The 27,326-nt window shown below is 42.8% G+C and overlaps 1 protein-coding gene across 4 annotated transcripts; it reads right to left on the reverse strand.

Annotated features, from left to right (window-relative positions):
* Nucleotides 1-1,213: 1,213 nt before the first annotated feature.
* Nucleotides 1,214-26,991, reverse strand: Mlf1 (myeloid leukemia factor 1). 4 transcript variants are annotated; one of them, XM_048347204.1, is made up of 8 exons: nucleotides 26,819-26,991; nucleotides 17,000-17,123; nucleotides 12,247-12,291; nucleotides 9,437-9,520; nucleotides 8,173-8,301; nucleotides 5,860-6,019; nucleotides 3,114-3,252; nucleotides 1,214-1,608 (listed from the first exon to the last, which is right to left on the reverse strand). In XM_048347204.1, exons 1-8 carry the CDS (start codon nucleotides 26,863-26,865, stop codon nucleotides 1,506-1,508), a joined length of 831 nt encoding a protein of 276 aa, XP_048203161.1. In that variant the 5' UTR covers nucleotides 26,866-26,991; the 3' UTR covers nucleotides 1,214-1,505. The 4 variants fall into 4 exon arrangements, with proteins under 4 accessions (XP_048203161.1, XP_048203160.1, XP_048203163.1 ...); XM_048347203.1 differs by having other exon boundaries at nucleotides 16,979-17,123; XM_048347206.1 differs by lacking the exon at nucleotides 12,247-12,291.
* Nucleotides 26,992-27,326: the final 335 nt, after the last annotated feature.

Here is a 27,326-nt window from a genome sequence, read left to right on the forward strand (position 1 = left end):
TATCAAAAATTTCTTGTGGAAACTTCCCAATATTTTAGAGTATGTCATTCATAGCCTAATCTATTAGAGGAAATTTTAACTAATTTTTTTGTGTTTTTTCTTTTTTGGTACTGAGGATCGAACCCAGGACGTTGCACTTACTAGGCAAGCGCTTTGCCACTGAGCTACAGCCAAGTCCAAATTTTAACTAATTACATTCTCAGTTAATTATAAAAATTAGCTGACTTAAATCTTGTTTTGTGACTGAACTAAGTCACAGGTGCACTGTGGCTCACACCTGCAATTTTAACCAGTTAGGAGGCTGAAATCAGAAGAATCCTGTTCAAGCCCAGATTGGGCAAAAAGTGAGACCTTGTGTCAAAAATTACCTCGGCAAAGAGGGTTGGAGTCACGGCTCAAGCAACAGAGCACCTGCCTCGCTGAGCCCTGAAGTCAAAACCTACAACCACCAACAAATGAAGGAAAACTCAGACTAGTGTGAGCACCACTGTACCATTTTACTTCTAAACTTAAAAAGAAGTGTCAGGACTGCAGAGGGACCATGGCTCTTCTGTCCTTTCCTCCCTTGACAGAAGTGTTATTTAAAGCAACAGTAAGAGTTAAGATTTTTATATTTTTGTAAATTTCAACCTTCTTATAAAAATGCACTAATGCCTGAGTTCTAGAATAAAAAGGCCAAGATTAATTTTAAGGCTGTAATGACAAAAAGGCACAAGGGCGTTATCAAACACCTTGCTCAAGCACCCACACTGCCTGTCTAGTAAATTTTGAGACAATCTATCATCCCCGTTTCCAGACTATCAAATGAATTTTTCTAAATGTCAAAAGAAGGTGAGCTGTTTCTGTAAGGACCCTTCAACTTCAGAATGTTAACCTTGAGGAGAAATTAAACTATTTGTTAAAAAGGAGAAAGGAAACATGCCACCTTAGGAAAATAGAGAAAGGTTAATCTAAATACTGAGGAGTGTTAGGAGTATAATATAATGTCAAGACTATACTGTACATAGAAATTATAACAAGGAAATTCAAGCACTTTAGCAGTATATAATCTTCAAATACAAGCTATGTGATTGTTCTTGACCTCTTTCAAAATAACTCATGGTGAAACAGTGCTAGCATAGTTTTGCTAGGTTATTTTTAAAGCTTAAAGCTAGTTGCTTATCTATCATAAGAAAATTTGAGAAATTAAACATTTATTAACATCACTCCAGTATAGTTAGTGGAAATAACCTACCTTTATTCTTGTAACTAGTTATGACAGAACTAGCTCAAATCAATCTGTTAGTATGTCTTAAAGAGCTTTACAGAATGTTTTCCAATTTAACCACATTGGTGAAAAATCAAAGTTTTATTCCTAAAGCAGGAACAGTGTGAAGCTGGAGCGTGCGGGAACCGGAGGACATGAGAGGAAAGCACTCGCAGGAGATTGGTCTCACGTGTGTTACTCAGCACCACTACTTTCTCGGTTCAAGCCATCAAAACCAGGCAGTTGAAATGATGGCAATTTATTTTTTGTTGATCCTCACAGGCGACCCTTTGATGTTAAGTTTGTCCACACAAGCCCTTGGTTTTCTGCCACTTTCAGTGAGATGTTGATGAGGTTTTTCCCTGAGAAAGACACATGTAAACAACAAGTTTTAAAGCTGTCAGTGTTAGTTTAGAAGGCACTGCAAATAACGATTAAAAACACTGTAAAGAAGGGGTGCTTTCAACTTGATAGTTCCTGAGCAGGCTTGAAAACAGAAGGCAGGCTATTGGATGGTTAAGAAAACAATGGCTATTTACCTCCGATGAATTTGTTTATAATTTGAGCAGGGCCAGGAGTTTGGCCTAGTGGTAGAGTGCTTGCCTAGCATGCATGAAGCCCTGGGTTCGATTCCTTGGTACCACACACACAGAAAAAGCCGGAAGTGGCGCTGAGGCTCAAGTGGTACAGTGCTAGCCTTGAGCAAAAAGAGCTCAGGGACAGTGCTCAGGGCCTGAGTTCAAGCCCCAGGACTGGCAAAAAAAAAAAAAAAAAAAAACCAAAACAGTATAGTTTGAACAATACCATTCAATATGGTAGTGAGATTTGTATCTAAAGTAAGTGAAACAATGTAATTCAGTTCCTCAGTCTACCATCCTATGCCAAGTGTTACTCAACAGCGACAAGTATCTATCAGCCACCACCCTGATCAGAAGAGTGTGTTCACACCGTTTCTCACTGCTGGAGGCATTCCGGAAGATGCTCAAGTCACCTACTAAGTGTGTGCTTCCTTGGCCAGGTATGCTGGCTCAAGCCTACAATCCCAGCTACTTGGGAGTCAGAAACTGAGTTTAAGGTTCAAGGCCAGCCCAGTGACGTTTCTGAAACTCTGTCTTAACTGATGGCTGGCACAGTGGTCCGTGCTTGGCACCCCTAGTGACAAAGAAGCACAAATGGAAGATTACAACCCAGGCCATCTTGGGTAGAAAGTGAGTCCCTACTTCAAAAATAGCCAACAGATAAAGAAGCAGACACAAAGCTCAGTACTGCCAAAACAACCACAAAAGCCTAATAGAACTTTCTCTAACTGGGACCTGGATTTCTTCTTACTGAACCTTAACGCCATTAGATTTTTAATCATAAAATTTTCAATGTGAGACAAACATTATGTAACCTCAAGATGGAAGTGAATTTTGAAGGCATTTAACAGAAAGCACTCTGGCGTTAAGGAACCAGAGAGGTATTCTGGAAGGAAAGATAGCCCATGACTTCTGATTGGCCCCACGCCCAGGTCCTTGGGATATTGAAGGTTTCACCACCAAAGGACACTATGGATACAACTTGAATGCTCATCCAAACTTCCTGAAAAGAGGTCAAATAACAACAGGTCTTCTACATTGTCTTTTAAAAACACCACTGTAGGGGGCTGGGAATATGGCCTAGTGGTAAAGTGCTCGCCTCATATACATGAAGCCCTGGGTGTTCCTCAGCCCCACATATATAGAAAAAAGCCAGAAGTGGCCCAAGTGTTAGAGTGCTAGTCTTGAGCAAAAAGAAGTCAGGGACAGTGCTCAGGCCCTGAGTTCAAGCCCCAGGACTGGCAAAAAACAAAACAAAACAAATACACCACTGTAGCAATCATCTTTACCTTCGTTTAAGTTCCCGTGATTTTGGACTCTCCAGACCAACACTTCGCATTCTAGTGTTTTCCAGATTGCGTGGGCGGCTGCCGGCCCTGAACTTCGAAATTTCATTCTGCCACTCATCATCAAAAGCATAGGCATCACCTATATCAGATGTGAAAATGGAGCAATAAATACTTGGGTATCCATTGTCAGTCACCGCTGGCTACCCAAGCTTCACGCCAGCCTCTAGCCAGAGCAGGGAGCCCTTCCCACACAAAAGTCTTTGCGTTATGGTCAAATCTCCGGTCAGGGCTGCTGGTCTCACATGCCTCTCCATGTCTCCATGACCTCGATTTTCACTACCTGCCTGGCCATCCTATTCTACTCAGTGGACCAGGTGACACGATGTCTTTATGAATCACCATGGTCTTTCTTCCAGGGACCCCAGCGCTTGTGGCACGTGCACACACGTGTGGCTGGCTGTCCTGTTCCCCTCACCAATTCCAAGTAGAGCCCTGCTGTCTGCAGACAGGTTGCTGGACTTGACCATTACATAGTCCAATGATAATATTACAATAATTTTTTATCAAACCTAATTGAAGTTCTTTTTTTTCTAAAATGAAGCAATAATTTATAAGCTCATTACTATGATATAGCATTATTCAATAAAACCTTTTTTGGTGCTCCTGGGTTTGGACTCAGACCCCTCCCCCAATTCCTGTTTCATTTAAGTTGTGTGTGTGTGTGTGTGTGTGTGTGTGTCCGCGCGCGCACATGCGTGCTACCAGGGCCTGAACTCAGGTTTTGTACTTTTTTCACACGTGGGTGGCTATGCCACTTGAGCCATGTCACCAGTCCAGCATTTTTGCTGATTAACTGGAGAGAGAGTCTTGAGGATTTTTTTCTTGGACTGGCTTCAAAACCTCAGTCTTCAGTATCTCGGCCTCCTGAGCAGCTAGAATTACAGGTGGAACTTTAGTATTGTTTGAATGGGGTCTTTCATTTGTGTCAGACAGGTCCTGGACCACAATCCCCCTGTGAAGCTGGGATGACAAGCAGACACCACCTCATGCAGATCCCGTGTACTCACGGAGATGAGGTCTCATGGTGACAAGCACACACCACCACACGCACATCCTGTGTATTCACGGATATGAGGTTTCAAGAACTTTTTTTTTTTTTTTTTTTTTTTTGCCGTTCCTGGGGCTTGAACTCAGGGCCTGGGCTCTGTCCTTCAGCCCTTCTGTGCTCAAGGCTACCACTTCTAGCTTTTCCTGAGTAGTTTATTGGAGATAATAGTCTCATGGACTTTTCTGTCGGGGTTGGCTTTGAATCATGATCCTCAGATCTCAGCCTCCTGAGTAGCTAGGGTTACAGGTGAGAGACACTGGCACCCTGCTGGTTTAGTGAATTTATAAAGCAAGATGGACTCAAACTAGAAGCCTCATCTCCACCTCCCAAGTAGCTAGTATTACAAGTATGAGCATAGTTCTCAGCTTCAGAATACATTCTAAAAAAAACACTTCAATATGTCATTTTAAATTTAAAATATGAAAGCTTGATTTTTAATATTGACTAAAATAAAATTTTGTTAGTTAAAATTGCCTTTTAATGGAATTAAAAACCATTATTCTTTCTTTTTTTTTTTTTGGCCAGTCCTGGGCCTTGGACTCAGGGCCTGAGCACTGTCCCTGGCTTCTTCCCGCTCAAGACTAGCACTCTGCCACTTGAGCCACAGCGCCACTTCTGGCCATTTTCTATATATGTGGTGCTGGGGAATTGAACCCAGGGCCTCATGTATATGAGACAAGCACTCTTGCCACTAGGCCATATCCCCAGCCACAAAAAACCATTATTCTTGACAAATATAATATCTAGAAAAGTTTCACTTCTATATGCGTGATGTAATAGCTAGCGTACATGAAACATGCTTGTGACTCCTGCCTGCAATCCTAGCTCCTTGGGAGGCAGAGAGTGGGTGGATTGTGGTTCCAGGCCAGCCTGGGCAAAAGTTGGTGAGGCGCCATCTCAAGAGCAAAGCTCCGTGTGGTGATGCTGTGCCTATTACTCCAGCTATGACAGAAAGTAAAAAATAGGATAATCAAGGCCCAGGATGCCCTGGGCAAAAAGTGAGAACCTTTTGCAAAATCACTAGAGGAAAAAAAGGGGAAGGGGCATGGTGCAAGCAGTAGAGCACCTGCCTAGCAAGTGTGGAGTCTGGAGTTTAAGTATCACCTTTCCAAAAAATTAAAATCTTAGTCCAGCACTGGTGGCTCAATCCTAGCTACTCAGGAGGCTGAGATCTGTCGGTCATGGTTTGAAGCCAGTTCAGGCAGTCTGTAAAAGTCTGCAAAAACCTTAATCTCCAATTAATCACTAAAAAGCCAGAAGTGGAGCTGTGGCTCCAAGGATAGAGTGCTGGCCTTGAGAAGAAAAGCTAAGGGATGGTGTCCAGGCCCTGAGTTCAGGCCCTAGTACCACCATAGAAAAATATTTAAAAACTTGCTTTGTTATTAATATATAACTAAATAACAATTCAAAAGGTTACATTTCATAAACAACAAACACAAACGGCACTCCACGCTGCCAAACGTGGCTGTGAAGACCAGATGTTTCACGATGACTCCCCCCGGACTGCCTGGCCAAGCAGTCCCTACCACATGCTCTCCTAAACATCACCTAGGAGACGGTTCTACAACACACCCTCCAGGTCTAGCGCTGCACGTGACTTCACTTTCCAGGAAGAGCATTGGTTTTGTGATAACCTACTTTCGTGCATGTTGATGAACTCCTGGTTGACCTCCTCGTCTCCAGTCCTGTTGTTCTTTGACTTTTGGATGACGTGTGCCCGGTCATGGATATGATGGCCGACTGCCATTTTTTCCAGTCCGCTGTCAGAGTCTCTTATTGCTTTCCTGGTTTCTTTTATCTTAAGAAGAAAGAGCAGGGAGAATGCAATCATATTATTCGATGCATATCCTATCAAGCTGGGAAAATTGAGAGGAGTTGTGAGAGAAACACGATATCACTCAAGATGCATTGTACTTATAAACTGACATACTCAATGTTAAACTCTGTATAGCTAAAGATAATAAAAGTGTAATTACTACTTAAATATATACATTGTATTTCTTTCTAAATTTTTCTTTTAGGGCCTGGTGACTTACTGAGGTAAGGCAATAGCTATTGATCAAAATATCCATTATTTTGTAATTCATATACTAAGAAAAACAAGATTCACTATATCAGTTCCACTATCAATGTGGAGCAAACCTCATGACAAGTCTCTGATCTTTCCTGAACTTCTGATAAGTGAAAATGGCAAGGCCAAACAAAACCAACACCATTTAACATTCTTCCAACTTGGAATCAAATACTAAAAAAAGAATAGCTGTTGTTGACAATGTGGCGGATGGGGATCCATGTGGCACCCTCCAGAGGCTGCGCAGCAGATGCTGCCGGACATCTGCTTCCCGCCTCTCAGCCGGAGGCGCATGCTATTTGCACAGTTAGGAGAGCCAGAGGTTATCGACACCGCCGTGAGACATCTATAACTGTTTAAGACGGTCACTTCTGCTGGGTGCTGGTGGCTCACACCTGTAATCCTAGCTACTCAGGAAGCTGGGATCTGAGGATCGAGGTCAAAGCCGACCCAGGCAGGAAGTCCGTAGACTCTCATCTCCAATTAACTACCAAAACGCCAGAAGTGGATCTGTGTGGCTCAAGTGGTAAAGCACTAACCTTGAGCAAAAAAGATAAGGGGCAGCTGGGAATATGGCCTAGTGGTACAGTGCTTGTCTTGTATACATGAAGCCCTGGGTTCGATTCCTCAGTACCACATATATGTAGAAAAAGCCAGAAGTGGCACTGTGGCTCAAGTGGCAGAGTGCTGACCTTGAGCAATAAGAAGCCAGGGACAGTGCTCAGGCCCTGAGTTCAAGCCCAAGGACTGGCAAAAAAAACCAAAACCAAACAAACAAAAGATAAAGGACAGTGCCTAGGCCCCGAGTTCAAGCCCCAGGAGCAGCGCGTGTGCCCCAGTACACACACACGCACGCACACACACAGAATCACTTTTGCCAAATTAAATATCCATAATGAATTTGATCAAGGATAACTAGGTTAATCATTAAAAAGCTCATATTTTGTATTAAGGACTGAAAAATGAAGTATTTCATGTTCACTTTTCTGGCAAACATAACATTTAACTTTAAGTACTAACAAGGAAATGGAAAACTGGGCATTTACAGTTTGTAGATGTCCACAGCTTTCATCTCTAGGAATGGTAACTTGGTAATTCTGGGTGATATGAAGGCATACACACCTGACAACCCAGAATTACCGTTCCTAGCCGTGACAAGATCGTGAACAAGGATTGGTGCACTTTAGATTCACTAAAATGTCTGTCATGGAAAAAATGGCCAGATTTTGGACTCTACTTGTAGTTTAGGTACTATATAGAAGTGAAAATAAAGAAACAAGGGTTCTGTACCAACCTAATTAAACCTTACAAATATGTTAGTGAGCAAAGGAAAGTTTGAAGAAATGTGATAATGATACCACTTATAAAAAGTTTAGAAAGCTACAAAAGCAATTCACTAGGTATAGTGTACACATAAAGAGTACAAATGTAACATGCTTGAGAATGATAACTGCAGATGGAAGGAATGGAGACTCATTAGATATCCTATCTGTTAATATACGGATAGTTAAAAATTAATTAAAATTAAAAGTTTAAAAAGATTTAATTTTTAATTTAAAATTTTATTTTCCATGTACACTACAAATTGACATTTATTTCATAAAACAAGCACTTTTTTAGTGTCTACTTATCTTGCTGAAATGTAAAGGTAATAAACATCAAAAATTACATGAAAGAAGTCACCCTCTCTCATGGGGGACCAAAACTACCATAAACTAAACCTAGTTGACTTGTAATGGTTTCAGAGTGACGACCACCTTACTTCAGTGTCCCTCCCACTTTTTACCAGATCAAAGTTTAGTACACTTCAGCGTTCATATGGGCAGGAAATCTATCACCTTACAACTTTATGAAGCTCTAAGAATGCTCTAAATACTTACTCCTCCTGGAGCCCTCCGAGTTTGGGTTGAGGCCTGGAACACCTTTGGTGGTTCATCTCCTACTTTGGAATAAGTCATTACTGACGACGAGCAAAATGAATGTCCGTGAGGATCCACTGACAGGTTACCCTGGAGGTGAAAGGGTGCAGACTCAGAGCTGCAGCAATGACCAAGGATGAATGGCACAGAGTTCAAGCCAACACAACACTAACAACCAGGTCTACTAAGGGTCCCAAACCACCAACATGGCCCATCAAACAGATGCCCAGGGGGTCCTCAATGCCTTCAAGGTCTGGTACCAGCTCCTGCTCTCTTGTGAGAATAACAAGGCATTCAGTCAGAGATCCTTAATCTTTGAGACCTTGTAGCTTACATTTGAATGCAGGTGCTTTATCCTTGAAACCTCTAATAATAGCAGTATCAGAAATATCAGTGGTGGACCCCTATGTGCAATCTGACCCGTCGGGAGACAAGTAGCTGTGTACCAGGAAGTGGTACGCAGCCCTAGAGACCTGGGCACTCATTAACGATCCATAAGATCCAAAGTGGATAACTGGAATGCTAGGTTGTCTTCAGATCGAGTCAACTTGCTTCAATGTTAATGAGAACTGGGAGGATTAGCACCTGCATTTGGACTCTACTACTATAATCTAGTGTTAAATGTGATCCCCCAGATTCCTGTTTTCTGTATTAATCTCCAAGTGCTACAAATCCTTTTAAGGAGGCTTACAATAGTGACATAGTGGAATTATTTGTTTGAATTTTTAAAAAGAGTCAACAAGGCTGGAAGGTGTGTCCTGTATTCCAGCTGCCTGGGAGGCAGAGCCTGGGGTCACAGTTCCAAACCAGCGCAGGCACAAAGCCAGTAGACCCAAACTCAATCGATAAAGCCAGGCACGCTGGGCACACCTGGTGACCCAGCTAAACTGGAAGCCTTAGATACAGCATCTACACGTGGGAGACGAAGCTCAATCCCCAGAATTGCAAAGAGTGACCGTTATTTTTCACAGTTGTAAATTGTGAACTAAGTTTAGTGTGATATGACTATTTTTTTAAAAAGTAAAATAAGTCTGTCAGCACACACTAAAAATTGTATGACTTTTTGATAAAACTGTTTCCAGTAGACATAAAGTTTATTAGTACTATATATATGAGTAATTATGTAGGACTCTTTAGACAATGGTTAAAAGATGCTTGAAAGCCACAGTACACAGGATACCAATAACTGAGAACAGTGTCCCCACTGCTTTATTGAAGTACTTACAAAGTTTCTCTGTAACTCTTGCATACTGTCTCGCATATTTAACATCATTCGGTCCACTGCCTGAAAAGGGCTGACATCTGTATGCTACAGGATATTAGGAAGTACGTTATTAACTACAAGCACAACACAAAACCAGCAAATCAATCTTCCCCAAACAGCTCAAAGTTTTCCTGATTCATTTAGTGGGGTTTCATGCAGTAATCAGGCTAAAATAATTTCATAATTATACAGTAAGATTCATTTGAAAATAATTACACATATGAAAAATCCCAAATAGCCAACATAACTGTGCCACTGCAAATATGTGTACATCATCATACACACACATATACATGGACGTACATATACATATGAATACACATATACACGTGCTTGTACCTATGAAGAGATGCATACATGCATGTGCATTTGGATGCATTTGGATAGCCCTTGCCAGAGTTCTCAAAACAGAACCCAGTTACTATTAAATACTGGATGGCATGTTCCGGGTGGAAACAAACGGCTCTGGTATATTACAGTTCTCCACTTTCCCCTCTCCTTCTCGACATTCCAGCATGCAAAGAAGCAGGATGTGAGCGCACTCAGCCGGCGCATTCACCAGACCACAGAGGAAGGACTGGGAAAGAATCCATGTGCACTTCCAGAAATCCAACACAAATTCAGAAATATTCTGACTGCTTCAGCACTAGGTCTAGAGAATCAGGGCCTGTGTAATTCCTGAGGTGGAAGTGAGGAGGATGGAGGAAGGGATTCCACCCTTTTCTCATTTCCCTGTCCAAGAGTCATCAAGAGATGTAGCTGAACTAAGTATGGCCCCTAGCAGCCTGAGATGACAAAGTGCGGCACAGTGGAGCCCTCGGGAACACGGTACACACACTGACACCTTCTTCCGAGCTCCTGCCGTTGGCCCCTTCTCACCAGCAGAGTGGCCCCCGCAAGGCCTCTGAGACAGGAGCCTGCCTCCACCCCGCCCCTTGTCTGGCCGGCTGTGCTCCATTTCCTTAGGACCCCGGCTCAAACTGCTCTGGTGATTGCCTGTCTTCCCACTTAAACAAAGTATCTGCAAGGCAGGAGTATCTGCTCTTATTTACAATGATGTGTCCAGTAGCTAAAGATAGAGAGAAAGGGGCTCAATAATTTCTGAAATGAGTCAACCAATTATTGCTAGCTCGGGGTGGGGGCGTGGCTCACTAGTAGAACACCCTTCTAGTAGGTACAAAGTCCTGGGTTTGATCCACAGCGCAGCAAAAAAGGGCTTTTATAACCTCTGTCTACCAGATGAATCCATCTGGTTGCCTATGATGCTTCAGAGATAAAACATGGAAACGGAGATGATTCTCTGACTACTCTCTCTACTCTATGCACCAAATGGACCCTTTCTGTTCCTCAGGTTGGTGAGATTCCCAGCTACCCCAGGGCCCCAGGCCAGCAAAGGACATTAGACACTCCTGCAATCTAAGCAATCACCAAGTGACAGACAGCATCCACCTCTTCACCTGTGTTTTAAATGACATCATTTTCCCCAATTGCCTTGGCCACTATTAAATAGAAGCCATCACAAGCACATAGAATGCTTCCATGGCCTCCTGGCCTCCTTCCTTCCACTGTGCTACTGTGCTCCCCACTAAATGAGGCACACCGACCTCTGGCTAGGGGCAAGAATCTGGCTGGGGGCAAGGAGCCTGTTACCCTGACTACACAGGAAGAATGAGACCCAGAAAATCACTGAAGCCAGTCTCGGCAGAAAAGTCTGTAAGACACTAGCTTCAAAATAATGGCAAAAGGGCTGGGAATATGGCCTAGTGGTAAAGTGCTCCTCTCGTATACATGAAGCCCTGGGTTCGATTCCTCAGCGCCACATATATAGAAAAAGCTGGAAGTGGCTCAAGTGGCAGAGTGCTAGCCTTGAGCGAAAAGAAGCCAGGGACAGTGCTCAGACCTTGAGTTCAAGCCCCAGGACTGGCAAAAAACAAAACCAAACAAAATAATGGCAAAAAGCAGAGCTGGAGATGTGGCTCAAATGGTAGAGCACCAGTGGAGCAAGCAAGTGAGAGGGCTCTGATTTAAAAGCTCAGTATAATGAGAGACAGAAAACAAGAGAATCAGATTCTACTATCATTCTGATGAAAGGCCATCACCTGCATGTCCTGCTTACTCCTTATGGCCTGAGAAGGGGCCAGTTTCCTCTCCCCCTCATGCGTATCAACTGCATACTTCCTCCAGAGGATACCTCCAGATGCTCACCCTGGGTGCCCCGGGCCCTGAAGCACTGTCTGCTCTGTGCTGCACTCCCCCTTTCTTCTCCAGGCTTTCCCCCTGATTCTCGCTAAGCCAAAGGCCTCCCTGATCAACTCCAGCCCTCTCTGCTCCCCATCTGAATGTCCTGAGTGTTAACTGACACCCAGCTCTTTAGAGTCGCTTGTCCCACCAAGGAGCTCGGATCAGGAGACAGGTGGCATTTATGCATGCTGTGTAACATGGGTTGGAGAGCAGCGTGGACACACTGCTAGAGAGGCAGGCAGCCTGCACCTTGTCCACGGCTGAGCTGGCTCACCTGTGCAAAGGTCCCGCTGGCACAAGGGTCTCCGACTAGCACACATAACCATGGGAATACTTCTGTATGGATCTATCCAAGGCTACGTTTTATTTCTGAAGAGTGATTTATTTGGGGCTCTAAGATAAATTCAACACCTGAAGAAGAGGTTTCCTGCACCACTGCTACAAAGTCAATATGAAAATTAGTGAGATGCACATCAACTCAATGCTTGAGTTAGTGAAAAATAAAATGTTTTGTGTCTCAAGATACGAACCATTCTGCCAAAACTGCCAAAAGGCACAAGAGAAAAACTTGTTGCCTAGAAAAATAATATCCAATTAATTTTGGTTGTATTTGTTATATAATAACAGGGAAAACAATAACGTACTGCACAACCACACAGCTCAGAGCTCCCAGTGTTACAGACGTTTTCATCAAGACACTGAACTTTTAATTACCTGCTTATTATTTACTGTAGGACTGACAGGAGTCTGGCTACACACAGGGAGGCCTTATGTCCTTGAGCACTGTGCTACTTGAGCAAGGCAGATGACAGAAAAAGTACTGGCTATGGGTTAAGATTTGCATTTCCTCTGAGAAATGCAAATTCATATTAGAATTAATTAAAAGATGAGGTAAAATGATCATCTTCATGTTGAATCACCTTTTCTTTGCTCAACTATTCTATATTTTTAAAATCTATTACTTTTACCTTCAACTGATTAAAATTTTTTTAAAAGTTCACTTACTAATAAAAGTCCCAAACATTAGCAATGATATTGGATAAAAATTAATTATCTCCTATGCACAAGTTCATGGGATAAGTAACTACTAAGAAGCCATGAAGGGTCAAGGTTCTTAGCTTAGAATTTAGAGCCTGTGATATGCAAAGCAATATTTAATCAAGTTATAGTTCAACAATTGTATTCTTCAACAACCACAAATAAAAAATCAGATGCATAAAAATGAAAGCTATTTCCTACTTCCGAGTGTCAATGGTGAAAACAAAATTCAAATTCCTGAGTAAGATGTATACAGAAGCTGGGCATGGTGGCACATGCCTGTAGTCATGGCATTCAAGATGCTGAGACAGGAGATATGAGTTCCAGATCAGCCTGGGCTGCAAAGTGACACAAAACACACCAAAAAACCCTCAAAAAAAATCCAAAGTTTTCCATTCACAGTAATCATCATTACAAATGGTATCATTCATGATTATAAATCATTGATCAGTATAAAATTTTATCATCCAGTGATTTTCTTCCTGTGTAAGTTATGATAAAAAATAGAAAACATCCACTTAAGTTGTATAATAAGTGATATCAGGTGATGCATATTTATACTGTATATTTATGACAGTACCCTCCAAAGCCCATAGAGTATACAAACAGAATTCCTATTCCTATTTCTATTCCTATTTCTATCTGTTTTTTGTTTTTCTTTTTTTGGTGAAATAAAGTAGAGCTCTGATGGACAGGATACCACCAAGCCTAAATGTCATGGCTTCAAGTTACACGGGACCTATCAAAGAAATGCACACATTGTTAGCTGTAAGCCAAACAGTCCTTACAGGATGGACACCTGGCTTAAAGGCATCTCCATAAAGACGTTCTGCACTGAAAGGAAGGAATGTCTTTTCCACTTTCTGTGTCTGTGTTCCTGCGCTCCATCTAGCTACTGAGGACAGACAGGCTAGGTGGGAGGGGTGTTGCTGTTTCTCGTTTTCATTTTCATTTCATCCATTTTTGACATGACATAAATCCAGACATTAACTTGTCTAGTGCCCCATAGCCGGAGGGAAAAGAACTGCATCTCAGCTGCACTAAACACTGTGAGACTTGTATTCAAGGTGATATAAAACAGGCTGTTCTAAGTGGTCTGGTAAAAATGACCACTTACTTTTATTTCACATGATTATGAAACCTGCAGTTTCGTGGGGACGTGTTCAAATCAGCGATTACTATGTGAACAGTGGACAGAGGTTCATGAATGGTGATCAGTTCTCCTTACACTGTTGGCTGAGAAGTGAGACGTTTTGGGGTTTATCTGAAAGTTTATCCTGCTGCCCATGACAGCCCCTAACCACACGTGGCTATTTAAAATTCATTTTATTTGAAAGGAAATAAAAACATATTTCTTTAGTAGCAATAGGCACTTTGCTTCCATTAGTGTAGCCATGACAGGAGGCAAGATGATGTTCTGATGAATATATAAAATGAGGTGGAATCCAATCAACTTAGTTAGCATATTCTCCTCCTGGCTCCCACCATTTTCTGTGATAAGATGTTTGCAACTTTCTAAGTTACTTTGAAATATTCATCATCGTCACTATATACGGGCAGTATAGCTCAAAACCTTGGATTATTTGAGAGGCTAGTCTCTGGCCACTAATCCCCACTCCTTCCCTTCTCACTCCAGCCTTGGGTAACTGCTTTCCACTCTATGTCTCAGTTTAGCGTTCCTAAATTCAGCACACGTGCAAATCGTGTGGATTTGTCTCTGTGTGCCTGGCTTATTTAACTTAGCATAAATGCTTCATCCTTGTTGCCACAAATCACAGGCTTTTCCTTGTTTTCTAGGACTGAAGATTCCATGCACATGTAAAAACCACTTTTCTTTGTGCATTCACCTGTTGGTAGATACTTGTTTTCTCATTGTGGCAACTGTGGATTCCGCTCTAACGGTGGTGGGAACACAGATGCCCTGTGCACTTACTCACTGTGGGTTTTTCTCCATAGATGGTGGGCTTGCTAGGTAGTAAAGAAGTTCTATTTTTAGTATATGTATTTGAGAATGTGTGTGTGCCTTGCTGGGGCTTGTACTCATGACCTTGTGCATGCCACTCAAGTGTTCTATCGCCTGGCCCCTATTTTTAGTTTTTGAGGACACATCACCCTCCCTCTCCCTAAGAGCTGCGGTCATGTTCATTCACAGGAGCTTTTTCTTTGCAGCCTGTCCAGCACATTGTAGCTCCCATCTCTGTGAGAGAGACCCCTCTCACAGGGGTGAGGTTATACCTCTTTTGGTTTAATTTATATTTCCCCACAATAAGAATATTTTGCATGTAACTACTATCCAATTCTGTGTCTTCTTTCAGAAAGACACCCTTCACTCTTTTTCAGGGGGGTTATTTTCTTTCTTGCTATTGAGTGGCCTGGGTGCTTTACATATTTTAGACATTAACTCCTGATCAAGTGTGTAGTTTGCAAATATTTCCTCCCATTATGTGGTAGTTTCTTCTTTTGGTTAATGGTTTCCTTTGCTTTTCAGAGCCTTTTAGTTTGATACCATTCCATTTGTCTACTTTTGGTTGAACATGAAGCATAATGAAGGGTTTTTACAGATATATTTGACTAGTGGCTATCATACTGGACAGAGCACGTTTAGAGTATTCCTACTGTCATACACTGGAACCTAGAAATGCAGTTGCATTAAGAGGTAATGTTCTTAGGAGATAGGGCAGGCCCTGTGGATCTGATTCCGTGGCTTATATAAGGGGCCCAAGAGAAATCTGGATGCTAGTGGCTTATGTCTATAATCCTAGGTATGCAGAAGACTTGAGTCTGAAGATCTTGGTAGGAAGCCAGGGTGGGCAGCAAAGTTTATGAGACTCATATCTCCAATTGATCACCAAAGAGCCAGAAGTACAATGTGGCTCAAGTGGTGGAGTGGCAACCCTGAGTGAAAAACCTAAGGGACAGCACCCAAGCCCTGAGTTCAAGTACCAGCAATTGACTTTAAAAAATCCTGACTCTGGGGCTTTCCCAACCTCCAGCCTTGTACTCTGTTATAGCTGCCCCGCTATGAGAACAAGGGAACAGCAGGAATTTCATTCTAGTGTCTTGATCTTCCTTTACTTAGCTGTTCCTATCAAATGCTATGTTGACATTACTTCTACTCCCTTTTTTTTTCTTTTGTGAATGCAAGTCACTCTGGCAAGTGCACACTAATGTGCACATAGTTCTAAATTATGAATCTTATACACTAAAGTTTCACAGATATTCCTCTATTTGGTGATATATTTCTTATTGCAGATCTCACAAAATAGTCAGTGTCTAGGAAAGAAACCTTTGGAAAGATCCTCTACACACACGAAGTAACATTCTCTATTGAAAGAAAACTAACTTGAATGTGAGTATGTTATGTGGGAATAATATATGAAGAGAATAATATAAGTACTAATCTTGTTTTAGGTGACAAATATAATTTTATTCATCAAACATTTTATGATGACCTAAAATACTTTTCTCTAAGCTTTTGTGACATATTCTGCTTTGTGAATTGACCAATTCTGTGTTAATCTATATTTCAATTTCAGATGTTCATTTTTATAGACACCCCGGTGGATTTATTGTTCTACAACTACCGTTCCCGAGGCCAAAACAGCAATAAGAGCGTGTGTGTGTGTGTGTGTGTGTGTAAGCATCTGCCACACTCCTGTGGCTCTCACGGTAGACTTGGGGGAACATACTGTGGCTATACCAGGTTCCTAAAGGGTGAAGTTTACTCTAAGCTCTCAAGGCCAAAAGTATCCTGCAGAAGATGAACATTTCTAGCTCCAGTTTGAGACAAACCACTGAACTGCCAATGTCACTACTATTGTAAAAATATTTTTTTCAAGTGTTTGGGCACCAACCTTGAGCAGAAAATAAAAAACAACTAAGGAATAACGCTCAGGCTTTGAGTTCAAGCCCCAGCACTGGGACATGGACATATACACACACAAAAGTATATGGGGCTAGAAAGGACGTTTTCTTGCTTGTTCTCATTGCAGACATGGGAGATAATTACAAGATTAAAACGATATGAAAAAAGAATGGGTTAAGCATATGAGGCTATTGAATTCTATAACACTAACATTTCCTTGGTCCAGGATTTGGCTTTCCCATAAGTCACTTGTTTTATATAGGAGACATTTTTGCAAATGCGTGTTAGTCATTTCTTGCTATACTTCTGTAATACTTGTTTCAAGATCTGTCGGATCTTCTCCTGACTGAAGAACTTACGGCTATGGCATCTTCACTCACACCATGTCCTGTGCGGTTATGGCCTCTTCTACCATCAGAGATACTGAAAAAGTCTCTCCCAAAAGGTTCAGAGAAACTTCTCATCATGTTCCGCATACTTTCTCGGTGTGCAAGAAACGAATCGCTGCAGAAAACAGGCAGAGTAAGGTAAGATGAATAAGAGTAGGCAGCTAAATATTACAAATTATTACTTGGGGATGCTTGTTAAAAGGACAAATAAAGAATTTTGGAGAAATAAAAAGCCCATTACTTAAGTATAATTTCTGAAAACATGTTTTATTTATTTCCCATTACAATTCACATATAATTATGAAAAGATATTTTTATTTTCCCATGCTGTATAAAAAGGATTTTTTTTTTTTTGGCCAGTCCTGGGCCTTGGACTCCGGGCCTGAGCACTGTCCCTGGCTTCTTCCCGCTCAAGGCTAGCACTCCGCCACTTGAGCCACAGCGCTGCTTCTGGCCGTTTTCTGTATATGTGGTGCTGGGGAATCAAACCTAGGGCCTCGTGTATCCGAGGCAGGCACTCTTGCCACTAGGCTATATCCCCAGCCTAAAAAGGATTTTTTTAAACTCCCACAATGCAACACATCTCAAGTGGCTTTGGCTGAGGACAATGATGGCAGGCATGGGCACAGTCCAAATTTTAAGGAAGACTAGTAAAAAATACTGGCTTACTTTAACTCACGTATGAAACATGAACACTGAGGACCATAGGAATGCTTCACGAGCACCATAAAGATATAATTCATATGTAATAGACAAAGACGCTATAGAAATCCTCTGGGATGTTAATGTTCACTTCTAAGAGCTCTAAATATACAAATGGTCACACAGCAGAATATCTACTAAGTCTTAAGACAGTTTCTCAAACTTCTTTGAGATTGCCAGCCAACCACAGAGCTGGCATCAGTGCAGTTTCCTGTTTGCCCCACTACCAACAGCCCCCCACAAGTACCAGCTCTAGGTGTGCAACATGGGTACGGGTCCTTGGTAATTTAACTCAAGCAGGCATCACCAGTCCTGTGGTGCCTGAATGAACTGCAAGTCTCTCCCTGAGACTCTGTTCCCATAGTTGTGAAATAAGGACATCAATACTTCTGGGTGAGTTTCCACTGTGTATTTTGTAAGCATGAAACACAGTGCTTACCCAAGGCCTAACGCATGAAACTGTAACCTCTCTGTACATCACTTTGACAATAAATAATAAAAAGAAAAAAGAAAAAAAATTAAAAAAAAAGAAATACAGTTGTTGGCTCATCTAATGTGCAGAATAATGCTCATTTCTTATACTTTCTCTTCCTAGCTCAGGTAAGGTGTCATTCTATATTATTTTACAAGCATACATAGTAATGACCGTGTTCCAGATCCTTGTGTAAGCACTTGATCAATATCAATGCCCTTAGCCTCAGCTGACATTTCCATGGAAAGTCCTATGCAAGAACCTCACAGTTTTTGTTTTTTTTTTGCCAGTCCTGGGGCTTGAACTCAGGGCCTGAGCACTGTCCCTGGCTTCTTTTTGCTCAAGGCTAGCACTCTGCCACTTGAGCCACAGCGCCACTTCTGGCCGTTTTCTATATATGTGGTGCTGGGGAATTGAACCCAGGGCTTCATGTATACGAGGCAAGCACTCTTGCCACTAGGCCATATTCCCAGCCCAGAACCTCACATTTTAATGTCTTACTGCTGTGGTTTCCCAATTTTGTTCCAGTTGGAAAGTCACCTGCCTGCTAGTCACTCTAGTAGTTAAGGTACACCGTGTGGGTGCTCACTCCACCAAGGTGCTCCCATACTCCCCTGCAACGCACCTCACCTCCCTCCTCCATCTTCATCCTCTTACTCCCAGCTTCTTTCAGAATCCACTTCAGCTCAGGGCTGGGAATATGGCCTAGTGGCAAAGTGCTCGCCTTGTATACATGAAGCCCTGGGTTCGATTCCTCAGCACCACATGTATAGATGATGACCAGAAGTGGCCCTGTGGCTCAGGTGGCAGAATCCCAGCCGTGAGCATAAAAGCAGCCAGGGATAGAGCTCAGATGTCTTCGTAAACTGTGTTGGGGGTGTGAGCCCGGTGGGAGAAAGCTTGCTTACTGTATGTGACCCTTACTGAAATAACAGACTCCTGACACATGTACTCAGGTTCTGGATTCAGAATATCCCGAGCATGACCCAGCAGCCTAAATTTCAGCAAGCGCTTCAGGAACTCCTGGGGAGTTAGCTATCCAACTGTTTGTTTTGCTGCTGGTCCTGGAGCTTGAACTCGGGGCCCAAGCACTGTCTCTGAGCTTTTTTGCTCAAGGCTAGCACTTTCCTATTTGAACCACAGCTCAATTGGAGATAAAAGTCTGATGAACTTTCCTGCACAGGTTGGCTTTGAACTCCCTAGTAGTTAGGATTACAGGTGTGAGACACCAGCACCCAGCTTGTTCAATCATTTTATCAATTCAATTTCTGCTGACTTTGACACAACGAACCTCCACTTATTTAATACATATTTTCTGAATACTTATGTAAAAGGACTGGACTGGATTGTGATCTTGGAAGTTAGGTCTAAAGAAAATTTTCAACTTCTCTGGCCAAAGTGAGAATATTTTCTAAGCAATCAGGGACTATATTACAAATAATACGGCAAGGATTACATATTTGATTATATATACCCCAACAGCTCTATAAAGGATACTTTTCCAACATTTGATTCTTAGCCCACTTTTCTCTTCATGTGTCTATTATTATTATTATTATTATTATTATTATTATTATTATTATTAGGTTGGTCGTAGGGCTTGAACTCTGGGCTTGGGGGCTGTACCTGAGCTCTTCAGCTCAAGGCTAGTTCTGTACCACTGAGGCCACAACACCAATTCTGGTTTTCTGGTGGTTAATTGGAGATGAGTCTCTCACAGAGTTTCCTGTCCAGGCTGGCTTGGAACAGTGATCCTCAGATCTCAGCTTCCTTAGTAGTTAGAATGTTAAGTGTGAGCCACCAGCACCTGGCTATATGCCTATTTTTGTTAAAAGCACAAACATTACTCTCCCGGTCATCCGTGATGCAAGCCTCAGGCACAAGTTGGATGTGAGTTTGGTTTTCTCTCTGTGCCAGCTCCAAGAGAGGAAGAGTAAACAATAATTTCTGCTAGAACAACAGAGGCAGTAGAGGCTGCTTTAATTCCAGCTCTCTCAGCAAAAAGAGCTGGGCTTGGTTTACCTCTCAATTCCCACTGCTTCTTGTACTTTACCTCTTCTCTTGGTTCTAACAATATTTTTAACATAGTAGACTCTGTGTGTCCTATGTCTAAAGTTATTTCGCACTCAAAGGAATAGCTTACCTGGACACAGAAATCTACATGATCCTGTCTGGGCAAGATGAGGAGACATCTAATGCTGATGGGGAAACTGAATGACAATGCTGCTTCTCACTCTGGCTGAGCCTGCAGAGAGTAGTTTTTCTGCAAGACCTATATTCTCTGGAAGCTTTGTGGTTATTGTATGTGTATTACAATAGAAGAGAACATATTTATGGATTGCAGTTGCAGCATCATGGGTTTAAGTGTAGTTTTTCTTTAATTATCCATCTATTATTGAATTTCCTTTTCAATCTGGGCTCCAAGGATTTCAAACTTTCAACAGGCATTCCAGACTTTCATTAGTTCTAGAAATTGTTCTTATACTTGAAGACATATTGAATACCTATTTTCTATCTTTTCCATCCTTGTCAAACTTTATAAAATCATACTTTCTCACCTCTGGTTTAGGGCTCCACGTGAAAAGACATTCCTTTGCTCAGTTTCCCAATTTACAAATTCACTCTTCTTATTTTATTTTTATTTTGTACTGGTACTGGGGCCAGAACTCAGGGCCTGGGCAATGTCTCTTAGCTTTTTCTCCTCAAGACTGGTGCTCTACTACTTGAGCCACAGCTTCACTATGGTATTTTGGGGGTGATTAATTAGAGAAAAGCGTCTTATAGATTTTCCTGCCCAGGTGGGCTTTGAACCATGATCCTCAGATCTCAGCCTCCTGAGTTGCTAAGATGACAGGCATGAGCCACACTCTGTTCCTGTTTTTTAAATTCAGTCATTTTTTTTATACAGACCTTCTTTGTCTGTATCAAAGCATATATGCTTGGGTTTTTTTCACTTAGAAGTAAAAATGAATGGCACATCAATGTCATGAGTGTCTTTCACTGAGGAAAGTCCCTCCCTTGTGCTGTAGTGAGCGGTGAGAGCTCAGGCAGTGGGAGGTCATGGCTTTCCGTCAAGGAATTGTCCCCTACTTTCAGTGAGGTGGACTTGTCCATTAAGTGACATCAGGGGCTAGGATCTGGCTTGGTGGTTTGGTACAGTTGGTAGAGTAGGCCTGAGGTTCTGGGTTTAATTCCCAGTGTGTTAAAAGGCCACATAAGGCTGGGAATATGGCTTAGCTAAGGCAGAGTGCTTGCCTTTCATGCATGAAGCCCTGGGTTCAATTCCTCAGCACCACACAAACAGAAAAAAACCAGAAGTGGCGCTGTGGCTCAAGTGGTAGTGTGTTAGCCTTGAGCAAAAAAGAAGCCAGGGACAGTGCTCAGGCCCTGATTCCCAAGCCCCAGGACTGGCAAAAAAAAAAAAGCCACATAAGCCAGGTTTCAATCCAATAGCTACAGGGATACAACAATACAAAATGGGAGGGCAGGGTCATGAACTCTACAGATTTAAAGCAGAGTTCACAGAGCTGAGCCTACGTAGAGTAGAAAGCAGACACAACAGAAATACTTCAATGGATTAAAGGGCCAGAAAGCATTTCTCATGTCCTCTACTTAGAAGAGCAGTGTAAAATGGCAGCAAGGTATCTGAAAGACCAGGCCACCATCCTGCAGTGCCTCCCTCTACTGCCCTGGATATCGGCGGTGTTTCCTGCTAGAACGAGGCAATACTAGGAGGCAACTGCTACCCATGGCATTCGTTGAGCCAGCAATGATGCCATGTTCAGATGGTGCCGCTTGGTTTGTAACACAGAGTTTTTACCTAATGAACCAAATAAATGATCCAGGATCAATAGTCAACATTAGAAATTCTTCTAGTTCAAAGTTTATAGAGTTCCATCCTATAAAAGATGATCTCAGAATTTGCAGTTTATTTAAAACAAATTTCAGTACTGAATACTTTGAGAAAGTTACAGTAGCTACGCTGTCTGACAGTAGCTATTGGGTGCCTAGGGATGAAGTGGACCTGAAAATCAGAACCTTAAATTCTAGCTGAGAGTTTTCAAGTTACTTTTGTTAAGCAATTAGAATGAGAGATGTCATGGCAGAATAAACACAGAACCAGATTATAACACCTTAGTGAATCTCTACCCTCAGACTATATTATTATTATTATTATTTATTAAGTAGTCTAGAACATTGTTTACAAAAATGTATTTAAAAGGTGATTTCTTTCCTGTCATGAGAGGGTCCTCAGTCAGAAATGGTCAGTGTGTGCCCTGTATACTATGGAAAGATTCACTTTTAGTTCAATTCAGTCAGTGGACAGGTCAAAGCAGTATCCGTTAATAAATCCAACACATGGGCCAGGAATATGCCTAGTGGCAAGAGTGCTCGCCTCGTTTACATGAAGCCCTGCGTTTGATTCCTCAGCACCACATATATAGAAAATGGCCAGAAGTGGCGCTGTAGCTCAAGTGGCAGAGAGCTAGCCTTGAGCAAAAAAAAAAAAAGCCAGGGACAGTGCTCAGGCCCTGAGTCCGAGTCTGAGTCCGAGTCCAAGTCCCAGGACTGGCAAAAACAAACAGACAAACAAAAAAAACCCCAACTACCAAGATGAAAAATAATAAATTTTTCCAAAAGTTTAAAAATAGAGATTATAGATATGTGTTATCTCTTTCTGAGAAAGATACACATACAGAGTTGAGTCACTTAGGGAAAATACAGAAATTAATTATTAAAAACAAGATGATAGACTTGCTAGCCTGCTTCTGGGCTTTTAATTTCTACCAGCTGACAAGTGGTACCATAGCTACTGACTATATCACTACTTTTACCCAAATTAAAATTTCATCAGAAAGAAATTCTGATCAGAGTTTTATTTTCTATAGCACAGATTAAAAGCTCATGCTTCTGTACCAAGTAGAAAATTCTGAGTCATACTAGATATTTTGAACTCATACTAAATCATCAGTATTGTTTAGGGTCTAAGCAGAAGCCAAAATTATTTTAACCTCAAATTAGTTTTTGTCTATACATATAACTTTAGCAAATACAAGTTTAAGAAAAAAGTACTATTCTTAAGAGAAAATTGATGGCCGAAATGCCACCTTTTCCTCCTCATTTTTAACTGTTACAAAATTTAGAAAAATATCACTTAAGTGTCCCTTTAATTTTCTGATGAAATACTGTTATGCCCAGGTGAATACTGAAATATGTGAATTCAAAGCAACAGATTTCATTTTTTTGTGTATGCTAGACCTGGGGCTTGAACTCAGGACCTACGTGCTGTTCCTGAGCTTTTCCACTTGAGCCATAGCTCCACTTCTCACGGACTTCCCTGCGGGTACTGCCTTGGAACTTCTACCTTCAGAGCTCAGCCTCCCGAGTAGCTAAACGGATAGGTGTGAGCCGCCAGAGCCTGGCTATCCTAATGAAAATTTTATAACCAAGACATTTATCTACTTTTTGTCAGCCTGCTTTGAATAATCAATTAGATGTACTCATATTGACACCTTGGGGGCTAATGGATTATTCAGAAATGTTTGGGTTGTAATTAGACAATGCTATCTACAATGGGATTTGTTTAATAAAAGTACTGATGATCCAATGCAAAGGACACTAGATCACCACCTTTACACAGCATTTATGAAACACTATGTTAAATCATGCACAAGGGAACCTAGTGACTAGATACAATGTTGGCTATAGGATATAGTTATATAAAGACAGTGGGCAAGAGCTGTAGATTTCACACCAGGGTCAATGGATGACTTAGTTGATGTGTCAGCCGCATAAAATCTTAATGTTTAATTAGCATTAAGTCTTGGATATTCACTCTGGGATTGGAGTAAGAGTGGTAGATCAAATGAAAGGAATAAACACAAACTCACAATCTCTCCTTCTCTCATCCCCCCAAATAGACTGTTTGTGAAGGAAAGACACTAAAAGCACGAATTAGTTTTACAAAGTTAATTATAAACCATTCCATCTTCGACTTTTCTGATATTGCTGCTTGCATCTGAAGAAGGCGACAAGTGACAGAGTGGACAGGCTGGAGTGTTAACTGACAGAGACTCTCTGCCCCAGGCTGGAGGATGTCTTTGATGCTGACTGTGGTCTGTTACTATTTCTGATCCTGAGCTTTGGGTTCATTGCCTTTGCTCAGGGTTGCCCAACAGTTTAAGTTACACTTCTGCTAGACATTTTAAAGATGATACCGATTGTGCATCCAAGGTTTAATTAAGGCATCGCTCCTTTTGGTATAACCAGGGATACAATTCAACTAAAAAAATTACACATCATAAATCAAACTGTGGTGATGTCACACATACATAAGACCTACTTCAACAGCTCGGCTAGCCTATGGATAAAGTCAGTCCTAGCTCTCAGAAGTTTTTTTTAAAAAGAAAACACAAACACTAAATAAAATTTTTTTTAATGTTTAAAAAAAAATCACACTGACCACAACTGTCCCAACAGCTCTTTAATGAGTTAACTAAGATGCTACAATGTGTTAGAGTCACATACTCTTGGATTAGAATGAATCATCTTGAGGGAAACCTATTTCCTAGATTAACCATTTTTAAAATATGTTTTTCGTAGCACAAAGGCGTTGCCATTCACTGGAGCAGTTCACGAACCCACCCGGCGCGTCCTGGATCAATGTCACCCATTTACCGCATCAGGGATCGCCTTTATGTCCAGTTGTTTTTTATTTTTTTATTTTTATTTTTCAGAATTCCCTGTCTTTATTCAAACACAGGACCAAACAAACACACAAACTATTAGCTTTCTGCTGGCATCAGGCTTTCTTTGTACACCCCATCCACTCATACTTCCTGTACACAGTCACAGTTCCCCCAGGATTCTAGGTCCCCACATATATGTCATACATCTCTCTTTCAGAGGCATAAAGAACTATGGTCAGTATGGACTTGGTTTGATATTTTTCCTATTATCACCCTCATTTCATATATGTATAAAGTTTCATACACCTATACAGATTTATTATACCATGATAGTACATATCGTTGTCTATTGTTATACTGGGAGCCAAAATAAGCCTTTCCTCCTATTAATTTGTTTATCCCAGACACTTTGTCATAGTGATAGAAAGCTGACTATCACAGGCAATTGTTGTTACCCTTTACATGTGGCTTTCTCTTTTCCTTGTCAAGTATTTGTCTATCAACTTTTTCTTCGAACTTGAATAAGCCGCTAAGCTTTTCTGAATGCAAATGTGCTGTTCTCTAATAATTGCAATGGAGACAGGACTTGGAAAAAATGATACTAAGTGAAGTGAGCCAGACCCAAAGAAACATGGACTCTATGGTCTCCCTTATTGGGAATAATTAGTACAGGTTTAGGCAAGTCATAGCAGAGGATCACAAGGCCCAATAGCTATACCCTTATGAACACCTAAGATGATGCTAAGTGAAATGAACTCCATGTTATGGAGACAATTGTTATATCACAGTTGTAACTACTTTCAACGTCCCATGTGTATCTGTAGCTTCTATTATTGATGTTCTTGTATCACCTTCCTGTGGTTGTACCTACACTATCTCTGTAATCTTATCTGAGTATATCGGAAACCGTGTATACTGGTATTGGAACTAGGAAATTGAAAGGGAATACCAAAATTGAGAGACAAAGGGTAAAAAAAAAGACAAACAACTACAAAAGCAATACTTGCAAAACTGTTTGGTGTAAGTGAACTGAACACCTCAGGGGGGGAAAGGGAGAGGGGGAGGAGGGAGGGGGGTATGAGGGACAAGGTAACAAACAGTACAAGAAATGTATCCAATGCCTAACGTATGAAACTGTACATCAGTTTGATAATAAAAATTTGAAAAAAAAAAAAAGAAACCTGAGTCCCAGTTGTTTTTTAATTAGGAGCCACACCTTTAAGCTTAAATAGAACTTTTCAGGAACAAAATACTTACACACTGCACTCGAGTGCACACTTTAGGACTGCGCGCGCGCGCGCGCGCGCGTGTGTGTGTGTGTGTGTGTGTGTGTGTGTGTGTGGAATTTCAGCAGGTGGCTGGGCAGGAAGACACCGCGTTCAGACCCCAAGCGGCCAAACCCCTGGGCGCGCGAGGGTCACGGGGCGGGCGGCGCCCGCGAGGACCGTTAGGGTTGCGGGACGGGCGGCCGCGGGCTTCCTCCCGACCCCGGAGGCGGGACCAGGGCGGGGCATTGCTTCCCAGAGACTTCCCTGGGCTGCTGAGGGGGGGAGGCAGCGTCAGGAGCCGGGGCTCCGGGGCTCCCACCCGTGCCAGGCCCCGCCCCGGCCCCGACGAAGGGGGGGGGGCCGTCCTCCCGCTCCCGAGGCCACGCTGCTTCCCCCACCCCCCCGCACCGTCGCGTAGAGACGCGGCCGGTCCCCCCCCCTCGCCACCCCCCCCCCGACGCCGGTCACCGTTGCCCGACGACTCGGGGACGCGAGCGCCCCAGAGTCGGTCCCCGCAGACGCCACCCTCCCGCCCGCCCTCAGCCCTCGGCGTCCTCGGGGAGAACCGCGCCGCGGGCCCCTCCCGCCTCACGAGCCCGCTCCCCTTCCTTCCCGGGCCGCCCCCAACCCCCACTCCCCCACCGACGCCCCGACGCCCCGCGCGGCCGGCCGCACTCACGAGAAGAAGGGGTCGTCCTCAAAGCTGCTGCTCAGCATCCGGAACATCGCGGCGGCTCGGGGCCCGGGCGGCGGGCGCCCACAGCGGCGGGAACCGGGGCCTGGGCGGCGGGCGCCCACAGCGCGGGAAGCCGGCCGGCGTCGGAACCGCGACCGCCGCCGCGCGAGCCCGACTCGCCCTCACCCGCGGGGGAGCCGGCCGCCTGGGCGGAGCCCGCCGAGAAAGGCGGGGTGAGACGCAGCGCGGCCCTCCTATTGGCCTAGGTCCTCGTGACGTCACAGGCGGAGGCGGGGCCGCGCGGCGCTGCCGTGGCAACCGTGGTCAACAAGCCCGAGGACGGGCGTTTGGCTGGCAGAGCCGCACCGGGGCAACCGGCAGGTGTTACCCGAGAGGCGGGCGCCCAACAGCAGAGGCTCCGCTCCGGTTCTTCTCAGTCAAAGAACGAGAAAAGAAAAGGTGCAGAAGTTCGTACTTGCAAATAATCTACTCAGTTCTGGAAGGAAATGGG

This window comes from Perognathus longimembris, chromosome 5, assembly GCF_023159225.1.
Source record: "Perognathus longimembris pacificus isolate PPM17 chromosome 5, ASM2315922v1, whole genome shotgun sequence".
Classification (NCBI taxonomy): domain Eukaryota; kingdom Metazoa; phylum Chordata; class Mammalia; order Rodentia; family Heteromyidae; genus Perognathus; species Perognathus longimembris.

What these genes read in the sequence shown, in the direction of transcription:
- Mlf1 (XM_048347203.1), bottom strand. Translation starts at nt 26,865, where the DNA reads ATGTTCCGGATGCTGAGCAGCAGCTTTGAGGACGACCCCTTCTTCTC. An exon ending in GAGGACGACCCCTTCTTCTC is followed by an intron (nt 17,124 to 26,818) that starts GTGAGTGCGGCC and finishes TGTTTTCTGCAG; the next exon opens with CGATTCGTTTCTTGCACACC. An exon ending in AAGAGTTACAGAGAAACTTT is followed by an intron (nt 8,302 to 9,436) that starts GTAAGTACTTCA and finishes TTTCACCTCCAG; the next exon opens with GGTAACCTGTCAGTGGATCC.